This window comes from Staurois parvus, unplaced genomic scaffold (genome assembly GCF_062004578.1).
Source record: "Staurois parvus isolate SC_StPar_1 unplaced genomic scaffold, SC_StPar_1.0 ptg001352l, whole genome shotgun sequence".
Classification (NCBI taxonomy): domain Eukaryota; kingdom Metazoa; phylum Chordata; class Amphibia; order Anura; family Ranidae; genus Staurois; species Staurois parvus.
In genome coordinates this window covers 2,189,291-2,212,524 of record NW_028319148.1, presented here as the reverse complement: position 1 = coordinate 2,212,524, position 23,234 = coordinate 2,189,291, and the positions used below count along the sequence as shown (strand labels likewise).

Here is a 23,234-nt window from a genome sequence, read left to right as displayed (position 1 = left end):
ACCAAGACATGGCCGTCCACCTAAACTGACAGGCTGGGCAAGGAGAGCATTCAACAGAGAAGCAGCCAAGAGGCCCATGGGAACTCTGGAGGAGCTGCAGAGATCCACAGCTCAGGTGGGAGAATCTCTCCACAAGACAATGATTAGTCGTGCGCTCCACAAATCTGACCTTTATGGAAGAGTGGCAAGAAGAAAGCCATTGCAGAAAGAAAGCCATAAGAAGTCCCGTTTGCAGTTTGTGAGAAGCCATGTGGGGGACACAGCTAACATGTGGAAGAAGGGGCTCTGGTCAGAGGAGACCAAAATTTAACTTTTTGGCCTAAAAGCAAAACACTATGTGTGGGGGAAAACTAACGCTGCACATCAACCTGAACACACCATCCCCACTGTGAAACATGGTGGTGGCAGCATCATGTTGTGGGGATGCTTTTCTTCAGCATGGACAAGGATGCTGGTTAGAGTTGATGGGAAGGTGGATGGAGCCAAATACAGGGCAATCTTAGAAGAAAACCTGTTAGAGTCTGCAAAAGACTTGAGACCGGTAAGGAGGTTCACCTTCCAGCAGGACAACAACCCAAAACATCCAGCCAGAACTACAATGGGATGGTTCAGATCAAAGCATCTTCATGTGTTAGAATGGCCCAGTCACAGTCCAGACCTAAATCCAATGGAGAATCTGTGGCAAGATTTGAAAATTGCTGTTCACAGATGCCCTCAATCCAATCTGACAGAGCTTGAGCGATTCTGCAAAGAATAGGCAGAAATGTCCCTCTCTAGATGTGCAAAGCTGGGAAAGACATCCCCAAGAAGACTTGCAGCTGGAATTGCAGCAAAAGGGGGTCCTACAAAGTATTGACTCCGGGGGGCTGAATACAAATTCCGCCACACTTTTCACAGATTTATTTGTAAAACAATTTGAAATCCATTTCTCATATTCCTTCCACTTCACAATTAAGTACCACTTTGTGTTGGTCTATCACATCCAATCCCAATAAAATACATTGTAACATGACAACATGGTGGACATTTCAAGGGGTAGGAAGACTTTTTCAAAGCAATGTATTACCAATTATCCGAGGCTCTGCAAACTTTTTTGCACAAATGTAGGCTGAAAAAAAACCACAAGTCCAGTCAATTAAAAAAAATAATAGATAATATAGAATATAGAAATAATATACACTATTCTACACCCACAGTCGATCCAAAGGAAGGAAAAAAATGCAGTTAGCTTTTTTTTAGGCTTATTGGCCATCATAAATGCAATGTATGTAAACTGCACAGGCATATCTCCCATATTTGTGGAATTTGTGATATAATTGAAACATGTAGATATCTTCTGTTTTAAGAAGGCGCAACTGTAATTCATAAATAATAAAGGAGAAGTTCAGTCAAAGCTTGTTTGGCTGTACTTCTCCTGTGGATGACAGGAGTGCAGTTCATTCTGCACTTCTGTGACCTCTTTTCAGCTGACAGCAGGCTAACATCTGCTGTTGACTGACGTCCCTCAGCTGGTCCAGGTTGGGGAAAAATCATGACCATATGGTTTGGATCCACCTAGGAGCCTAGAACAGCACCCAGCTCAGCCTCTCAGTGATCTGCTGAGAGCCTGAGCTAGGCACTCCTGCTCCCTCCACAGCCCAGCACTCCAGTGAGCACTGGGGGGGGAGGGGGGGTACAGTAGACAGAGCGGCAGGGAGAACTGAGCGATCAATGGTGTCTGATTACTCAGTTCTCACTCATAGAGCCAGCGGGGAACAGATGCAGCATCCGATCAATGCTGCATCCACCTTGGTAAGTATGATTTAAAAAAAAAAAATAATCTTTTAAACAATATTAGACAGAATATAACTGGATATAACATTTATAGGTAAAGTTGATCCAGGGAATATCCGATTGCCTCTCGGGGGATCAGGAAGGAATTTTTTCCCTGCAGGAGCAAATTGCTTCATGCCTTGCTGGGTTTTTTTGTCTTCCTCTGGATCAACTGTGGGTGTAGGATTATAACTTTTTTTTATTTTTTTAATGGTTGAACTGGATGGACTTTTGTCTTTTTGAGCCAGACTAACTATGTAATATAGTTAGATAGGCTGAAAGAGGCCAACGTCTCCCTAAAAAAAAATAAAATTGTATCCCCTGCAGCAACAAATTGGATCATGGTTTGCTGGGTTCTTTGCCTTCCTCTGGATCAACTGTGGGTATAGGATTATAACTTTTTTTTTCTTTTTTTAATGGTTGAACTGGATGGACTTTTGTCTTTTTGAGCCAGACTAACTATGTAATATAGTTAGATAGGTTGAAGGAGGCATATGTTGGTCAACGTCACCCTAAAAAAAAAAAAAAATTGTATCCTTTTGTTTTTCGCGAAGGTGTTAGGGGCTCAATAATTTGGGATGCTTACATACCGTACATAACATAAAAATGACCAAGCCCTTGTACCCTATGACTACGTGCATCGCACGAAACGCGTCAGGGGGGGCTACAGCAACCGGACGTCTGACCACCGTTGGTGGCCACTTTCAACATATGGTCAGTACTTTTTTGATTATCTTGTAACACTCATTTACTGGAATAAAGGTACTATATATAGTATCACACTATGTGGTCTCTTATTGGGCACTCTGTGTGAGTGTCTTCATTCGCAGTGCCCATTTTAAAAGAGATGACCCAAGATGGCGATACGCACCAAAGGATCGTGATACCTCTATGCTGATGTCCAGATGGTTATCTGATGTATGACCTGACCTGGGAACAGATGATCCACTAATTGTCTGGAGGCACAGGATTTCACATTGCGTGTTGTAAACGCACTTCTGGTGAGTGCGTATTTCATTCATTTGAAGCACGCCATCTATCACTCCCGGATCAGGATATCCACACACTTGGCATTGTGATCCCTCAGGATCCGCACGATTTTACCATACCCTATTGAACTATTTAGTCACTGAGAATCACCATTCGGTGACATCATCTGTTTGCACCAGTTGTTATTGCATGAAAGCGTGTATATGATAACAGTTTATTATTACTCAGTGCTGCACCTGTCTATTTTAATTCATAAAAATTACCATTGCATGGGTTAAAAGAGATATATGTCGATCAACTTCACCTTAAAAAGGAAAAAATGTTTGTATCTTGGTGCTTTCCTCGAAGGTGTAAGGAACACATGAATTGGGGATATTTGTATCCAATCTGCAACACTCCGCTGTCGATTCTTCAGTCTTCCTCTTTAATGTAGTTTCTGAAGAATCCCCATGTCTAAGATGTTAGCGAGCAGTTGAATATATCACTTGATCGGACGCAGGCTTGACAGCGGCATAAACAACCTGATCATCGGTATTTGAAGGGTTATCTTTATTTCTTTTCCCATCACCATGTTGGAGTGCTTCCATATTTAAATAAGCGTACACAGTGCCCCCGAATTCCTAGAACAGAAAAACAGTGCTACTTAGAATTTATCACAGCTCAGTAAAATAGAATAAGAAGTCCCTCCCGTTTATTTATTTAGAATCCCAACTTTCAGAAGTTTTATTGCGATTGGTGGCTGCAGTTGCAAATTTCACCTTTAGCTACATCTGCCGTTGCTAATTTAATTACAAAAGCGCGGCAGAGTCCATGGCCCAGGATCAGGTTCATTCCATTCAGAAGTGTAAACCAAGGGGCTGGGGTTCCAATGATACCTGTGAGTGGGTTGAGTTATGCAGCCCACAGAAGATTTGATTTTCTTTCCTTCCACCATGGGTGGAAGGAAAGAAAATAGCTTGATTGAATGTGTTGATGGGGGAACAGGGGCGGACTGACAACTCATGGGTCCCCTGGGCAATAGGAAATCATGGGGCCCCTGTGTCCTTGCCCACACTCAAACCACACCCAAAAAAGCCTATGAAAGGTAATAGGGGCATCTCATCGGGCCCCCGGGCAATAGGAAATCATGGGGCCCCTGTGTCCTCACCCACACTCAAACCACACGCAAAAAAGCCTATGAAAGGTACCTGGGGCATCTCCTGAGCCCCCTACTGACCCCGGGCCCTCGGGCAGTGCCCGAGTGCCTAAATGGTCAGTCCGGACCTGTGGAGGAATCCCTCCTGCAGTGCTAATATGAAAAAATATATGGTTTAGCGCTTCACCATATATTTTTCATATTGTATATACACCTATTAGGTCAGGTTGGGTGAGAGCAGCTTGAGTTGAGGGATCATCCATATAAGCGCAGGAGGATTTATCATTACCTCCAGCAGTGCTATTTATGTTCTTCTAATGGGGGAGGGGGAGCACAGAAAGCCTTCCTGGCTGGCATAACACAATGATTACTGCTAGAGGCTTAAGCTGCCGGCAGTAATCGTAGTAACCCACATGGAAGAAAAATATATTTGAAATATATTTTAAAAATATTCTTCCCAAATATAATGACATAGATTTGAAATGTTACAATTTTGGCCGTATTAAATATATTTAGAAAAAAAAAAATTATATATATATATATATATATACATATACATACACACACACTGTATGTTGAAATGCGTATTTATTTCAAAATAGATGAAAAATATTTTTAAAAATAAATTTTCAAATATGCTGTATGTCTTTAAAAATGCAAATCTACATTTTTGGAATACAAATATATGTAAAATTATATGTTAAAATGACATATATATATACACACATATATATATATATATATATATATATATATATATATATATATATATATACACACACACACACACACTGTATGTTAAAATGCGTTTTTATTATACAATATATGAAAAATATTTTTTTAAATACATTTACATAAAAAACAAATCCAAAGAATATATTTTAAAAACATATATTTTTAAAAAAATATATATATATTTTTTAAATATATTCTTCAGATTTTTTTTAACATATAAAAAAGTCATGTTTACATATATTTTTGGAAATGCATTCCAAAAATGTAGATTTGTATTTTTAAAGACATATAGTGTATTTGAGACGTATTTTCAAAAACATTTTTTCACATATTTTGTAATAAAAACACATTTCAACATACAGTATATATATATATGGAAATATATTGAATATGGCCAAAATTGTGGCATTTCAAATATGTATCAATATATTTGGGAAGAATATTTTTCAAATATATTTCAAATATATTTTTTTCCGTGTGGGAATCAAATGCAAAAAAATCAATGGATTGACCTGGGTATAATCAGCCGGTCCATAGATGGATCGAATCTTGGCTGGTCCCTGCTGAACCCACCAAATTTTTATCCATGTACTTTACAATGCCTACTTGGGTTTACTTTGTGAAAATGATTTGGGATTTCCGATTTAACTGATACCAGAACAATTTTAATTTTTCCACTATGAATCTGTTGATCTGGCAATAACCTTGTCATTACTTAAAGTGTTACCTAACCCAGGACCCTTCATCCCCTATATCTGGTCTCCCACAGTACATGGACATGCAAATATAAGCTGCTTAAATACCTTTTTCTCATCTTGTGATTTCTATCAGTGTCCAGCAGAGCACTGGTTAAAGCTTTTTAGGAGAAGTTTTCTTTCTGCTCTAGGAGGATGCAGGACCCCTGTCCTCTGTCTGGACAGTACTGATTGTCCCTGTGCTGATCACATGCACTCTCCCAAGAAAAAAAAAAACCCTTTCTAGCAATACACACTAAACTGAGCATGAGCATAATGGCTACGGTTCAGTCTGTCTTATCAGGTGATAACATGTGAACATTTGAACAAGAGGAGAAGCAGAGAAGACAGGATCAAACAGCATTTTTAAACAATGCAGAAGATTAACCCCTTAGGTTCCACAGTGAGTATAACAAGCATGCTTTACTGCATATACAGACCGATTTTACTGTTGTGGGTTTAGTAACACTTTAAGATAACAAAGTAATACATTAATTTTTGGGGTTAAACTAGACTTTCTTTTACAGTATATATCATATACCACATCCCTTCAATTACAAACAAGATGGGGTTGTAATTGTAAGAATGGGGTGTTTAAGGTGCAATAGATATATTAAAACCAAAGTAAGCAGTTAAAAGATGTATTTTATTAAAAAATTATATATATATATATATATATATATATATATATATATAAAAGGACATATACATTGACAATTCTGCAAGAATGCGTTGTACACAATATATTGTTGGAGATATCCCCAACATGTTTCGCCTTCATGGCTTCTTCAGTGTATAGATATTTTCCAATACATTTTCTGTGGTCTATATATCTCCTCTGCGGTTTGCTGTGCAAAGTACTGAATTGTTCCCACAATTCCCATTGATCCATCTTGACACGGTTTGTGGTGATGTGAGTCATGGACTGTGGGATCTGGGTGAATTGGTGGGTGGGGGCATCTTTGTCTGTGGTTGTACATGCTCTATCACACCTTCTGCTGTTTTTTTTTTTTTTTTTATTTTACATGAATGTTTTTTGTATCTTCCCTAGTATCCTTCATATGTGAATGCCTCCCGAGGAAGCCAAACATGTTAAGGATCATACATAGAGGATATCTCCAACAATATATTGTTTACAATGCATTCTTGCAGTACTGTCCATATAGTTTTCCTTTGTATTATCTATATATATAGTTTAATTATTTTGTAATAAAATATATCTTTTAATTGCTCGCTTTGATTTGATATATCAATTGAACCTTAAAAATCCCTTTCTTACATTTTCAGCCCTTGTAAATGGATTTGACTTTCCTTGGAAATTATAGAAAAAAAGAGATTTTTTTTCTACCAGTGTTCGTTTTGAAAACGTAATTTCACTGCAAATAAAAACTATGCATTTTAATTCACATATTGTCCTGTTTAAGATTTCGCTAAAATTATTAGGTTTCTTTAACTGATGTCATATGCTGAATAAAAGCCACACCTTTGTTCAACATTTGAATGACAGAGCCTTGGCCAAAAGTTTTGAGAATGACACAAAAATAAAGTCTGCTGCTTTAATGTTTTTAGATCTTTTTGTCAGATGTTACTATGATATACTGAATTATAATTACAAGCATTTCAAAGTGTCTTTTATTCACAACAACATTAGGTTTATGCGAAGAGACAATATTTGCAGTGTTGACCCTTCTTTTATGGTAGCACTCACTTTTTCTTCTCCGGACAAGGTTTTTTCCGGATGCCCTAAACACTCCCCAAAGGAGATTCATCAAAGAAAATGACGTTACCCCAGTCCTGAGCCTTCTTTACTGTTGGCATGACACTGAGCCTTTACTGTTGGCATGACACGGGATTTATGGTAGCACTCACTTTTTCTTCTCCGGACAAGATTTTTTCCTGATGCCCCAAACACTCCCCAAAGGAGATTCATCAAAGAAAATGACTTTAGCCAAGTCCTGAGCTTTCTTTTTCAAGACCTCTACAATTCAGCCTGGCATGCTGTCTATCAAATTCTGCGCCACATTCTGACTGATGGCCACCCATTCTTGCGTGATCAGTGCTTGAAATTTGTCAGAATTTGTTGGGTTATTTTGTTCACCCGCCTCTTGAGGAGTAACCACAAGTTCTCAATGGGATGAAGGTCTGAGGAGTTTCCTGGCCATGGACCCAAGATGTTGATGTTTTATTCCCCAAGCCACTTAGTTATCACATTTGCCTAATGGCAAGGTGCTCCATCATGCTGGAAAAGGCATTATTCATCAACAAACTGTACTTGGATGGTTGGGAGAAGTTGCCCTCAGAAGATGTTTTTGTACCATTTTTTCATGGCTGTGTTCTTAAGCAAAATTGTGAGTCAATTCTTAGCCACTCCCTTGGCTGAGAAGCAACCCCACGCATGAACGGTCTCAGGATGCTTTACTGTTGGCATGACACGGGATTTATGGTAGCACTCACTTTTTCTTCTCCGGACAAGGTTTTTTTTCAGATGCCCCATACACTCCCCAAAGGGGATTCATCAAAGATAATGACTTTACCCCAGTCCTGAGCCTTCTTTTTCAAGACCTCTACAATCCAGCCTGGCATGCTGTCTATCAACTTCTGGGCCACATCCTGACTGATGGCTGCCCATTCTTGCATACTCAGCGCTTGGAATTTTTCAGAATTTGTTGGGTTATTTTGATTGCCCACCTCTTGAAGACTGATCACAAGTTCTTATTGGGATTAAGGTTTGAGGAGTTTCCTGGCCATGGACCCAAGATGTTGATGTTTTATTCCCCAAGCCACTTAGTTATCACATTTGCCTTACGGCAAGGTGCTCCATCATGCTGGAAAAGGCATTATTCGTCACCAAACTGTTCTTGGATGGTTGGGAGAAGTTGCCCTCAGAAGATGTTTTTGTACCATTTTTTCATGTTCTTAAGCAAAATTGTGAGTCAATTCTCAGCCACTCCCTTGGCTGAGATGCAACCCCACGCATGAACGGTCTCAGGATGCTTTACTGTTGGCATGACACGGGATTTATGGTAGCACTCACTTTTTCTTCTCTGGACAAGGTTTTTTCCGGATGCCCTAAACACTCCCCAAAGGAGAATCATCAAAGAAAATGACTTTACCCCATTCCTGAGCCTTCTTTTTCAAGACCTCTACAATTCAGCCTGGCATGCTGTTTATCAATTTCTGGGCCACATCCTGACTGATGGCTGCCCATTCTTGCATAATCAGCGCTTGGAATTTGTCAGAATTTGTTGGGTTATTTTGATTGCCCACCTCTTGAAGACTGATCACAAGTTCTTATTGGGATTAAGGTTCGAGGAGTTTCCTGGCCATGGACCCAAAATGTCGATGTTTTGTTCCCCAAGCCACTTAGTTATCACATTTGCCTTACAGAAAGGTGCTCCATCATGCTGGAAAAGGCATTGTTCATCACCAAACTGTTCTCGTATGGTTGGGAGAAGTTGCCCTCAGACGATGTTTTTGTACCATTTTTTCATGGCTGTGTACTTAAGCAAAATTATGAGTCAATTCTCAGCCACTCCCTTGGCTGAGAAGGAACCCCACACATAAACGGTCTCAGGATGCTTTACTGTTGGCATGACACAGGACTGAGGGTAGCACTCACTTTTTCTTCTCCGGACAAGGTTTTTTCCATATGCCCCAAACACTCCCCAAAGGGGATTCATGAGAGAAAATTACTTTATCCCAGTCCTTAGCAGTCCAATGCCTGTACCTTTTGCAGAATATCAATCTGTCCCTGATGTTTTTCCTGGAAATAAGTGGTTTCTTTGCTGCCCTTCCTGACACTAGGCCATCCTCCAAAGGTTTTTGCCTCATTGTGCATGCAGATACACTCACACCTGCCTACTGCCATTCCTGAGCAAGCTCTGTCCTGGTGGTGCCCTGATCCCGCAGCTGAATTAACTTTAGGAGATGTTCCTGGAGCTTGGTGGACTTCCTTGGGCTGAAGCCTTCTTCACAACAATTGAACCTCTTTTCTATAAGTTCTTGATGATAAATGGTTGACTTAGGTGCAATCTTAGTAGCAGCAATATCCTTGCCTATGAATCCCTTTTTGTGCAAAGCAATGATGACTATACATGTTTCCTTGCAGGTAAATTAATATTTGTGTCATTCTCAAAACTTTTGGCCAAGGCTGTAGTGTAACCATACATTGTTACACTGTATTAAGTGAATGACACTTGCAGACTCGCCACCACTGTTATTCTTCAAAGGAGCAGTAGCATTTTTATATCCACCCCTGATATGCAATGCAATTCCTGGCTATCATTTTGACAACTGGTATTTGCCAGTAATAGCGGTGGAAAGAATGGTGGCATGGAGTAGTTAGCAGTAGGAAAGTTGAAGATACACCCTACAAACTTTGTTGCAGTTTTTTTACGCTATCATAATTCCTAGGCTTAAAATTCTGAAGTGACATATATTAAAATATATGGTGAAACCATGTTTCCTTCTCCAGAAATAGCATTATTTTCTATCCTCTCTGGCTCAGAAGGAGTCCAGAAAAAACAAGTATTAAGACATTTGCTGATGGCATAGGCAGCAGTTATAAAAGATTCCACTGTTTCTATCAACTGGAGAATAAGTATTGAAGCATTGGTGCTGTTCTTTCAAACTGAACTGCAGCCAAACATACATAACCAACATAGGTGTCCTTTTATCATGCATCAGTAAATGACCACTGCTCAGTTCTCCGGCATTCTCAGAGAGAGTTCTCCTCTGAATGTCTTTTTATGAAGCGGTGTAGATTGCTTCTCTGAATGAGGAGAAGCTGCTTAGTTTGCGGTTCCCCCGATTCTCCAGCTCCGGGCTGAAAAATCTGGAGGGAGAACACAGATCGCCAGTGAAGGGCTGACATCGCTCCTTCATATACTGGCCATCTGTGTGCTGAGATGATCAGCGGAGAACATGTTCTCCGCTGATCATCTCTGTTTCCTAAACCACTAATGATCTGAGATCAGCAACGATCCTTAGGATCTCCTTAAGATCTCTGTTTCATAAAAGGACACCATAGATAGAAAATATTTCACCTGTGAAAATACAACATATTTGTAATTCTGTTCGCCACACTCCATAGCCAAGATGGTCACAATGGTTTCTCCTGCACACAGTGTGCTGAATGGACAATGAAGAATTAGCAGCAAACTGATGGGAAGGGGAACTTCTGCATCCAGTGTTAGAAAGGAAGCACTGAGCTATATAATGGAGTCTGACTGCCTGACACTGATAGAACTCCCTCTCCCACTATGATGGGACCCCTGGAAGCTAATAAAAATACAGATTTAGGGTGCTGATACTAGATGGCCAGTAGGTATTTCAACAAAACAGACAGCTGGTAGGTGTTGATGGTGGAGAAGGTGGTCAATGGATGTTTTTGATTCTCACCTCTTGACTAGTAGCTATATTGCTGGATTCGATATTCCACATTTCCACTTAAAGAGAAAGAAAATTAATTACTGACAGAATGACACAAAAGCAAGGTGAAGGAAAATATTAAGGGAAGAAAGTGAGGGAAAGGGAAGTGAATCACAAAAATGGAAAGATAGGAAAAGGGAGGGAACAAAATGGAAAGGGAAGGACAGAGAAGAGCAGGACAGAGAAGAGCAAGAAAGAAGAAGTTAAGAAAGGAGAGAACAGAAAGGAATAGGTAGAAGAAAAAGGAAGAGAAGAGAAAAGAAGATTTTTTAAAAATCAAAGATTAGATTAAAAACAAATGATCAAATCTATACTCTCCCCCTACCGTTGCCATCATTGTTCGGAGCCCTTGAAGCATGGTTCACAGGTGAAGGTGCAGACTTTACTCTGAAAAAAGTAAATGTATGAGATTAAAAGAAAATTCCTGTGTAGCACTAACCCCCTTAAGGGCCACTGAGCTTGACGGGTCCCCCTAAGCTTTGTATGGCCAGGCAAAATACATTTTCCACATTTTCTCTCAGTCAGTAAAACAGTCCTTGAGCTTGTTTTTATTAAGAGATTAACAACTTGGATGAGGTCTAGGGGTATATGGGATGTCCAAGGAACTGTAAAACGTGAGGACAACTTCGTAGAAAAAAAACAAAAAGTAGCAACTGTCTCTTTAATGAGCACTGATGTCCCCTTAGGTGTACCTCCTCAGACCCCAGATGAAGCTTTCCTCTCTCAAGCAGGTGTCCCAAGGGTATCCCTGAGCAAGAGATTCCAAGATTTGCAGTTAAGCAGTTCCAGATGGGAACTAGTTGGGTACTGCACCTGACCATCAACTACCTTTGTCTGGTCCATAGTTTGTAGAAGTACTCACACTGTCCTGTCCTGTCAGCATGGTGAGTTGCAGCTGCTTTCAAGCCTTAAGCTTGGCTGGCTCCTTCCCGGCTGGCAGGTTGTCCTCCCTAGGAGACTTGTGGCACAGTAGAGCTCCTTCCATCCAGCAATCAGCCTGTAGGTAGGCTCCCCTCCCTGACTCCACACTCCAGAACCTTCCTTCAGTCAATCTTCCACTCAAGTCCAACACTACACCTTCTGCTTAGACTCTGCCACAATTAAGGGTTGCCCTTAGCTACTATGCCTGGCCTCCTGCCTAGGGATTGGCCAAGTTCTCTTAAGCATTCAAACCTAGGTCTCTTGCCCTTCTCCACTCCTCTTCCAGAAAGTTCCAGCAGTTTCCAGAAGGGTGGGAGGACTCCAGAAGCCCTGACCTGTAGAACCTCCCAGCCTGTGCTGAGGTGACCTCTCTACCTCGCTCCCAGGTTGACTCAACCCAGGCACAAGCCTTTGACTCACAAAAATCATATCTAGCTAACCTAGAGGGCGCTACTCCTGCATAAGCTGTCATTGTTGACTTTCCTTGAGAAATACTATTTGCTTGGCTGATTCTATAGCTTCAACACATTGTAAGACTTTGCCCCTGAGCTAACTCAATACATCAGTCAGAACTGAGGTAGGCACTCTGATCTGCAACTTCAGAGTTAATTCAGAAGTCACAATCTATATATTTGTTCTGAGTCAATACTCCAGAATATACCGATGGCTCAACTGTCAGGCAACTGGCATTTCCAGTAGGTCAGAAATGTCATCCTACAGTAAAAGGGACAATTGCATAATTAACAGGGTATCAGAATCGGAAGATCTGTATTGATATGCAAAAACAAGATGTCATTAACACAGAAACACCCACCTCTCTTTCTCTTTACAAATCACACCTGAAAATATCATAAAAAAGAAAATTATTACCCCGGTGACAATTTCACTGTTAGAAAAGTACAGTACAGTACATAAGTCCTTATATACATTCTTACTAAATTAAACTTTAAGTTGTCTATGATGCCGAAGTTAAAGTTCTAAAAAAAAAAAAGTTCCCCGAAAATAGTTGATACTTCTCCAGCAACATTGATCTCCACTGTGAGGGAAACAACTGCACAGAGAATGTAGAAAATCCAGTACTTCCTTGGTGTTGAATCGCTGATCCTGCTGCTGCCCTAGTGGTTTGATCCACCAGCCCCTATGTTACTGCTGTGACCTGTAGTGATGTAGAGGTTGGCAGGAGAAATCAAAGAGGATAGCAGGGGATCATCGATCAAGCTGTAGGCTTCTATTATCTACAGGGCTTGGTGGACTTTACAACATCATTATAAATAGCATTGTTCCTTCAGAGCAATGGTTTGATCCATCAGCCCCTATGTTACTGCTGTGCCCTGTAGTGATGTAGAGGTTGGCAGGACAAACCAAAGAGGACGGCAGGGGATCAAGGATCAAGATGTAGGCTTCTATTATCTACAGGGCTTGGTGGACTTTACAGCATCATTATAAATGGCATTGTTCCTGTAGAGCAGTGGTTTGATCCATCAGCCCCTATGTTACTGCTGTGCCCTGTAGTGATGTAGAGGTTGGCAGGAGAAACCACAGAGGATAGTAGGGGATCAACGATCAAGCTGTAGGCTTCTATTATCTACAGGGCTTGGTGGACTTTATAGCATCGCTATAAATGGCATTGTTCCTGCAGAGCAGTGGTTTGATCCATCAGCCCCTATGTTACTACTATGCCCTATAGTGATCTAACGATCAACCAGGAGGAACCACAGAGGACAGCAGAAATCAGGAATCCCACACTTTAAGTCATTTTGGATTTTGAACATTCTTTATGTGGTTGTTTATTCTACAGCAAAGATCAGCAGTGAAAGATAGGTAAGCATTTGCAAGGGATCTTTTTTTGGAACTTTTATTTAATGTCTAAATTGAGTTTACTGATTTTCAAGTTTTAACAAGGAAAAACACAGTGGCTGAGCATCTAACATACAATCCAATGAAGAATACATATCTAATATAGTAGCTGTATACAGGGCTTTTTTTCAGCGGGAACGCAGGGGACTGCAGTTCCGACATCCCCAGCACCGAATATATGTAATGGTAAGGGGTGCTGGGGTGTGCTGGAGGGTCTATTAATACTGGCTGCTGGGTGGTATATTGTTGCTGGAGGGGATCTAGTTTTGCATGGTAGTCTATTGTTGCAGGGGGAATTATGTTGCTAGGCAGTCAATTGTGGCTGGAAGGGATCTACTGTTAAAAGGGGGTCTACTGCTGCTGGCTAATGGGGGTCTATTGTTGCTAGAAGGCATCGATTTTGTGTGGCTGGCTATTGTTGCTGGGGAGATCTATTGTTGCTGATGGTGATTTAGTTGAGTTAGGGGTCTATTGTTGCAGGCTGATGGAGAGTCTATTGATGCTGGCAGCTGGGAAATCTATTCTTGCTGCCGGGAATCTATTTTTTCTGGGGGTGGAATCTATTGTTCCTGGGAGAATCTATTCTATGTTGCTGAGGAGGGTCTATTGCTGCTGGCTGTGGGGATCTATTTTACTGCTTTTCTAGTTATCATTGCAAATTACATGCAAATTACTTAGCACCACAAAATGATGCTTGGCTTTGTATTCTCTAAAAGGAGCTGTAGTGGAACGTGGGTAGGAGTGGAACCAAGGGATGGTGCTCGGAGGTGGGTAGGGGGTGGAAACAAGAAGTGATTCAGAAGGGAGGAGTTCCTGCACCTATTCTCTGAGAAAAAACCCCCAGGTTGTATATGTTCAGTGGACATATTGAAACCTATATCTCTGCTAACATTACTGTACTACTACCTATGTGCGTTTGCATTGTCAATAAAGTCACACAATCCATCTGGATCACATTTTTGGGTCACTTTCTACAGTTTTCCAGTTAAAGAAGATCTAAAACAGTAGCAGATCTCTGACATGGAGGGCTGACCATTTCCAGGAAAGGAAAGGAGCCCACTCAGGGTATGTTTGGGAATCGATCTCCTGCATCACAATCAGGGATCTGTCCATGCAAGTTCCTCCTCAAACCATGTCTTTATGTGGGACAGTCATGGTGGACCAGAGAAGGACATTCCCCAAACTGTTACCGCAAGACTAAAAAAGAACAACTGTCTAACATGTCTGTGTATATTCACAGTAGTCTTCAGTGTACAATCCTAAACTCAAATAAATAAATAAATAAATAAATTATATATATATATATATATATATATATACATATACATATATACACACACGTTTTGGACACGTCACCAGTTTTCCTGGTAAATATAATTCTAACGGTGCTATTGACATGAAATTTCCACTACATGCCGGTAACAACCCATGATATCCATACATACAAAGAAACCAAAACAAATAAGTTCAGAAATTAAGTTATTTATAATAAAATGGAATGACACAGGGAAAAAGTATTGAACACACTAACTGAAATGTATTTAGTCCTTCGTACAAAATCCTTTGTTGGTAATGACAGCTTCAAAACGCCTCCTGTATGGAGAAACTAATCACTTGCATTGCTCAGGTGTGATTTTGGTTGATTCTTCCACACAAATAGTCTTCAAATTTTGAAGGTTCTGTGGGCCTCTTTTATGAACTCTGATCTTTAATTATTTCCATAGGTTTTCTATTTTATTATACTGTACATACAAAGAAACCAAAACAAATAAGTTCAGAAATTAAGTTATGTGTAAGAAAATGGAATGACGCAGGGAAAAAGTATTGAACACATGAAGAAAGGGAGGTGCAAAAAGGCATGGAAAGCCAAGACACAATCGGAACTTTATCAGTAATTAGAAAGCAATCCTGCCCCTTGTCAGTGCAAATTAATATCAGCTGGTTCAGTCTCAACTGATGGCCTATAAAAAGGTGTTTCATTACCAAGGTGTCACACAAGAAACATCTCATGATGGGTAAAACCAAAGAGCTCTCTAAAGACCTTTGCAATCTTATTGTTGCAAAACATACTGATGGCATTGGTTACAGAAGAATTTCAAAACTCTTGAATGTCTCAGTGAGCACTGTTGTGGCCATAATCCAGAAGTGGAAAGAACATCATTTCACCATAAACCAGCCACGACCAGGTGATCCTCACAAGATTTCTGAAAGAGGACTGAAAAGAATTATCAGAAGAGTTGGCAAAGAGCCAATGACCACTTGTGGAGAGCTGCAGAAAGACCTGGAATTAGCAGGTGCAATTGTTTCAAAGAAAACAATAAGTAATGCACCGCCATGGCCTGTATGCACGTCACCACGCAAGACTCCATTGCTGAAGAAAAAGCATGTTGAAGCTCGTTTAAAGTTTTCTGCACAATATTTAGACAAGCCTGTGAAATACTGGGAGAATATAGTCTGGTCAGATGAGAGCAAAATTGAACTCTTTGGATGCCATAATACACACCATGTTTGGAGGTCAAATGGCACTGCACACCACCCCAAAATCACCATCCCAACAGTGAAGCATGGAGGTGGGAACATCGTGGTGTGGGGCTGTTTTTCAGCATACGGTACTGGCAAATTTCATTTCGTTGAAGGAAGGATGAATGGAAATATTTACCAAGATGTTCTTGATAAAAATCTGCTGCCATCTACCAGGATAATGAAGATGAAACGAGGGCGGACATTTCAGCAAGACAATGATCCCAAACACAAAGCCAAGGTTTCAAAAAAAGACAATAAAGCTGCTAGAATGGCCCAGCCAATCACCTGACTTGAATCCAATAGAAAATCTATGGAAAGAACTAAAGATCAGAGTTCATAGAAGAGGCCCATGGAACCTTCAATATTTGAAGACTGTTTCTGTGGAAGAATGGGACAAAATCACACCTGAGCAATGCATGTCACTAGTTTCTCCATACAGGAGGCATCTTGAAGCTGTCATTAATTACAGAGGATTTTGTACGAAGTATTAAATAAATTCCAGTTAGCGTGTTCAATACTTTTTCCCCGTGTCATTCCATTTTATTACACATACCCTAATTACTGAATCTATTTGTTTTGGTTTCTTTGTATGTATGGATTGCATGGGTTGTTACCGACATGTGGTGAAAATTTCATGCCAATAGCATCTTTAGCAATATATTTACCTATAAAATGGTGTTCAAAAGTTATTTTACCTACTGTATATATATTTTATATATTTATTGATATGTTTTTGTTTTAATCTCCAGATTTGCCTACCTCTCTTTTTCAGGACGATCAATATGACACACAGAATAATCAAGACGAGCAGGACCCCTACTACTGCTAGAATCACTGTAAGGAAATGGGAGAAAAAAAACAGGTTAACTATATTTAATTAAGCATACTTTGTTGTGTTACACTATTTTATTTATTATTATTTCTCTGTGACCATCACTTGTTTATTATTGCTCTGTTCCTTTAAGCTGTCTCCTGTCTAAGCTGAGCTCTTTCTCTCACGGTACTTGAGTATATCCACTCCCCCTGCCTCTCTATGGTAATCATTCCATTGTATCCTGTCTTCCTGAATGCATCTTTCCGTGAGGCTTACAACATTAACGCTTTTCTACCTATGATTATTCTCCATTAAACGGAACATTCAAATGGGTTTCTTCATAAGACATCCTCAACATGTGAGTTTACTCATTGAGTTAAACTGTCTGACCCGATGCAAGAGATAAATTCAACACCATATCGTATAGATCACTGTAGATAAAGTTTATGGCCTCATAGATGAGTCAGAACCAGCAACGGACTGACAACTCATGGGGCCCTGGGCAATAGGAAATCATGTGACCCCTGTGTCCTTGCCCACACTGCTGAAAGGTACCAGGGGCATCTCATGGGGCCCCCTACTGACCCGGAGCCCTCGGGCAGTGCCCAAGTGCCTAAATGGTTAGTCCGCCCCTGGTCAGAACAAATTTCCTTTCTGTGGTCATCATGTGTCATCTCACAACCTTTTTCATTTTATAAAGTGCCTTGTAAACTAAAGAGGAGTAGATGGTCCCTCCACTGACTCATTCATGTTTGTGAGCAGACTGAAGAATAACTGATCCAATTCCCCTCTCTTTGCAACACAGAAGTAAATAACTGCAGAAAACCAGCATTCAGACTCTAGAGCGCCACCTGCTGATTGCATATGGTATATATGAATTATTTGTAAGCTTTTTACCACCAGCCCAAATTGGCTCTATTGTGCAGTAGAAACATTTGATTATAAGCTCTTCTGGATAAGGGGACTGGTGTGATTGGTTTAGCGATCTTTTTAAAGGCAACCTATACTAAAAAAAATTGAGTTTGACATTGTTGATCTATTTCTTTTAAATTCTGGTTTCCCTTCGGTTGTGATGATGCAGTGGCTTTACTGAAACCAAGCCTAAGGCTGTATTTATCATAGAACCATTGCCTATAGTGGCAGGATTAGAGAGGGCAGCACTGATATTTGCACATTTAGTTTTTTTTTCATGATTTTATTTCTCTCTTGAGACATGGGACATACAGAATGCGGTTAAAGTCTATGTAAAGTCAAATAATAAAGTTGTGTAAATGAATCCATTGTTTGCTTTGTACATTTAATTGTGCAAGGTTTTTGTTTTTATATTGATGTATGGAAATATGTTATATTCCCGTTGATCCTGCCAGTTTCTGCTCTCCCTCTCTCTGATGTCCTTCTTTAATTGGGTGACTACCAGCTCCCAAAATCGGTAGGGTGGTGGTCACCCTGTGCTTTTATCAAATCTGCTGCCCCCTACTGGTTGATTGACAGCTTTTTGACAGCAGAGACTGCAACTTCCTATACCTGGAAATGGCAATTTTGCAGTATAGCTTGGCCTGAAATAGGAAATGGAATAATAAAAGATCTACTGGCAGGATCAACATGCGGTTTAATTTTGTTACAGGCTGAATTCGGAAAAAAATATTCTGCTGTGGTAATGCTACTGGCAGACTATATCATGCATGTCATTTTTATATTGCTCATAGTTCCACTTTAACTCCTTCATGTTGAGCGCACACAAATATATGGCCCTGCTGAACTGGGCTGGGCTTTTTTCCATGGGGCAGCTAATTTGTGTAACTGTCTTTGTGCTGGGAACGCGCCGCACAGCGTACGCACACTTCTCACTGAAAGCCATGGGTCCCGTTCTAACGATCAAGACCCAGAAGTCCTGATCCCGGGTCACCTGATTGCTGTGATAGCCTCTGATTGGCTACCACAGTGATCAGTCACTGTGAAGCCCAACCCCGTGTTTTCTGTCTGTGAATGGAGGAGAGAGATACATTGTATCTCTCTCCCTCCTTGGAGAGAGAAAAAAAAACAAGTGTAAAAATAAATACATACAAATAATAATAATAATAAAAAAAAAAAATAATAATTAAAAAAATAACTAGATCAAGGTTTGATCTAGGTTAGTGCCAGGGATTAGTGTTTGGGTCAAGGTCAAGGTCAAAAGTCAAAAGTTAGGGTCAGTATTTTTTTTTTTGGTCAGAATTTTTTTTTTAAATTTTTAAATTAGTATCAGTGTCAGTTAGTGGCAGGATTAAAAAAAAAATTAAAAAATTAAAATGCGCACTATTGTTTCTGGGCCGTACTATGGGTACAAACAACAAATAACATACACATATGTGGTATTACTCTGATCGTCAGGAGCTGGAGAAATTATTTTGAATTGTTCTGTGGTGGTAGGTTATGGTAGTAGCAAGAAATATACAGCTAAATGAAAAAAATGATTTATTTTTTACTATTTTGGTCCAGTTTTCCCTTGATAATAAAAAAAACAAACTGGAGATATCATTACCATTTACCACCAAATGAAAGTTCAATTTGTCCTGAAAAAAACAAGTTATAATCCACCTGGATGTACAAAAGTAGCTGTGATTATATAAATGGTTTTGCTAACACATGTCAACGTTGCAAAATTGTGCTTAGGCTTTAAGATTCGTTTTACCCCTAGGCACATGGAGTAAAAAACAGAACTGTGACCCCACTCATGCTCCAGGGGGGCCCCGTGCTGTCTCCCAATCGCTATGATAGGCAAATGGAATCCAGAGCAAAGCAGAAGCTCTGAGCTCTGAGCTTTTGACTCCATTTTCAAGTCCTGAGCCTGAGAGTAGCGGGGTGAGGTCAGCCCTGCTGGACAGGTACTCTGTCATTACCTGGTGGGAGAGGGGGTATCTGTCATTAACTAGTGGGGGAGGGGGGGCACCTGTCATTACCTGGGGGGGGGTCATCTGTCATTACCTGGTGGGGGAGGAGGTAATCTGTCATTACCTGGTGGAGGAGGGGGTATCTGTCATTACCTGGTGGGGAAAGGGGGGGGGTCATCTGTCATTACCTGATGGGTGGGGGAAGGGTCATCTGTCATTACCTGGTGGGGGGGGTGGTCATCTGTCATTACCTGGTGGGGAGGGTATCTGTCATTACCTGGTGGGGAAAGGGGGGGGGGGTCATCTGTCATTACCTGGTGTGTGTGTGGGGGGGAGGTCATCTGTCATTATCTAGTGGGGGGGAGGGTCATCTGTCATTACCTGGTGGGGGGGAGGGTCATCTGTCATTACCTGGTGGGGGGAGGAGGTAATCTGTCATTACCTGGTGGGGGAGGGGGTATCTGTCATTACCTGGTGGGGAAAGGGGGGTTCATCTGTCATTACCTGATCGGTGGGGGAAGGGTCATCTGTCATTACCTGGTGGGGGGGAGGAGGTCATCTGTCATTACCTGATGGGTGGTGGAAGGGTCATCTGTCATTACCTGGTGTGTGTGTGTGTGTGTGTGTGTGGGGGGGGGTCATCTGTCATTACCTGCTGAGGAAAGGGGGGTCATCTGTCATTACCTTATGGGGGAGGGTCATCTGTCATTACCTGGTGTGGTAAGGGTGTCATCTGTGATTACGAAGTGGGGGTACATGTGCCATTACCAGGAGGGGGGGGTCATCTGTCTTCAAAGGAGGAGGGGGTCATCTATGATTAGCTGAAGTGGGGGGGGGGCTCTTGAAGGAGGGGTCATCTGTCAATACCAAGACGAGGCAGGAGGGCATGTGTCATTACCAGGAAGGGGGGTGTTACTTTTCCCTTATACCCTGCACCTCCATATCACTTCAGCCTGGCCATGAGAGAGCTAACTGGGTTCTATTTAATAATGTTTAAAAAAAAGATATCTGCAGTGGCACACTCTCTGATCAGACCCCCACCCAACCCAGTATAGTACCCCCCTCTCTCTCGCTCAACCCTGCACGTGCACACAAGGTAGGGGCTTCGCTGTAAATGTACGTGATTTTGCATTACCAGGTAGGGGGCATGCGCGTGCCGCCCAACCTGTGCTGCTGTTGGCTCCTGAGAATGTCAATCACCAGATCCCGACTGGCAATTCCCCACCAGGACTTGGTGATCGGAGGATGACTGCTGGATGACACACTAACCAAGTCTACAGTAATGACTGCTGGATGACACACTAACCAAGTCTACAGTAATGACTGCTGGATGACGCACTAACCCAAGACTACAGTAATGACCGATGGATGACGCACTAACCCAAGTCTACAGTAATGACTGCTGGATGACACACTAACCAAGTCTACAGTAATGACTGCTGGATGGCGCAGTAACTCAAGTCTACAGTAATGACTGCTGGATGGCGCACTAACCCAAGTCTACAGTAATGACTGCTGGATGACACACTAACCCAAGTCTACAGTAATGGCGGCTGGATGACACACTAACCCAAGTCTACAGTAATGACTGCTGGATGGCGCACTAACCCAAGTCTACAGTAATGGCGGCTGGATGACACACTAACCCAAGTCTACAGTAATGACTGCTGGATGACACACTAACCCAAGTCTACAGTAATGACTGCTGGATGACATACTAACCCAAGTCTACAGTAATGGCTGCTGGATGACACACTAACCCAAGTCTATAGTAATGACTGCTGGATGACGCACTAACCCAAGTCTACAGTAATGACTGCTGGATGGCGCACTAACCCAAGACTACAGTAATGACTGCTGGATGACACACTAACCCAAGTCTATAGTAATGGCTGCTGGATGACACACTAACCCAAGTCTACAGTAATGGCTGCTGGATGACACACTAACCCAAATCTACAGTAATGGCTGCTGGATGACATACTAACCCAAGTCTACAGTAAAGACTGCTGGATGACACATTAACCCAAGTCTACAGTAATGGCGGCTGGATGGTGAACTAACCCAAGTCTACAGTAATGGCTGCTGAATGACACACTAACCCAAATCTACAGTAATGGCTGCTGGATGGTGAACTAACCCAAGTCTATAGTAATGGCTGCTGGATGACACACTAACCCAAGTCTACAGTAATGACTGCTGGATGAAGCACTAACCCAAGACTACAGTAATGACCGATGGATGACGCACTAACCCAAGACTACAGTAATGACTAATGGATGACACACTAACCCAAGTCTACAGTAATGGTGGCTGGATGGTGAACTAACCCAAGTCTACAGTAATGACTGCTGGATGACACACTAACCCAAGTCTACAGTAATGACTGCTGGATGGGGAACTAACCCAAGTCTACAGTAATGACTGCTGAATGACACACTAACCCAAGTCTACAGTAAAGACTGCTGGATGACACATTAACCCAAGTCTACAGTAATGGCGGCTGGATGGTGAACTAACCCAAGTCTACAGTAATGGCGGCTGGATGACACACTAACCCAAGTCTACAGTAATGACTGCTGGATGGCACACTAACCTGATAGCTGCTGCTGTCCATGGGTAGTGCTGCTCACAATCTGGGTGCTGGCGTGCGTTTCTGTGGTGTGTGTTGTAGAGAAACCTGAAAAGGTTTTCTTATGTTAAGTCCAACTCATTTCACACCAGAATCAAAGAGAGTCAGAGACAGTAACATAGTTTACAAATAATGTATCCACATCGATTATAAGAGAACACAGGAACCTTTTTTTCTTGCGATGATAAATCATCAACTCCCATTTCAGCTGTGGACTTAAAAGAGAAGTAGGACCCCCCCCCCCCCCCAGTATACTTACCTAGGTGGATGCAGCATTGGTCCGAAGCTGCATCGGTCCCCCGCCGGCTCTAAGTGTGAGAACTCAGTGGTCACTGAGATCTCACCGCTGCTCTGAGCAGAGATCACTGAGATCTCACCGCTGTCTGCTCCCCCCACGCCCCCAACACTCAACGGAGTGCTGGGCTTGAACCCCTTCACGCTCGCGCCTCCTGGCCCTTTCAGAGTTTCAGAAGCCAGGAGGCAGGGCGGGGTTTAGTGTCATGTGACCGCTATGACGCATTGTCACGGCGGTCACATGATCGGGAAATGTCCTGATCGAAAGAAGAGATTGGGACCTTTCCGTGAGTACTGGAAATATGTGCTGGGAGCGTGCAGGGTGCGCGCTCTCGGCACATATGTCGTTTTTTAACAGAACGCAAATGTGCGGCCGCTCCACGTCTAGACCCAGATGCCGGGAGGCTGCACATTTGCGTTCAGCCGGCGTGAAGAGGTTAAAGGAGGAGGGAGCGGCTGGCTCAGGCTCTAATCGCTGAAAGGCTGT

The 23,234-nt window shown here is 41.7% G+C and overlaps 1 protein-coding gene and 1 long non-coding RNA gene across 2 annotated transcripts in view; both read right to left on the bottom strand.

The window, feature by feature from the left end:
- Positions 1 to 999: 999 nt before the first annotated feature.
- LOC149436685 (uncharacterized) lies at positions 1,000 to 11,225 on the bottom strand. The gene is made up of 3 exons (XR_016308287.1): positions 11,162 to 11,225; positions 10,807 to 10,853; positions 1,000 to 3,422 (listed from the first exon to the last, which is right to left on the bottom strand). It is a non-coding gene; the product is annotated as an uncharacterized LOC149436685 (long non-coding RNA).
- Positions 11,226 to 12,425: 1,200 nt separating this feature from the next.
- The window catches only part of LOC149436684 (uncharacterized), a 57,303-nt gene continuing 46,494 nt past the window's right edge, over positions 12,426 to 23,234 (bottom strand). Inside the window, exons 5-8 of the mRNA XM_089661590.1 lie at positions 22,418 to 22,501; positions 16,897 to 16,971; positions 12,572 to 12,596; positions 12,426 to 12,471 (exon numbers count right to left, since the gene is read on the bottom strand). Coding sequence (XP_089517716.1) covers positions 12,426 to 12,471; positions 12,572 to 12,596; positions 16,897 to 16,971; positions 22,418 to 22,501 — 230 coding nt within the window. The remainder of the gene's footprint in view (positions 12,472 to 12,571; positions 12,597 to 16,896; positions 16,972 to 22,417; positions 22,502 to 23,234) is intronic.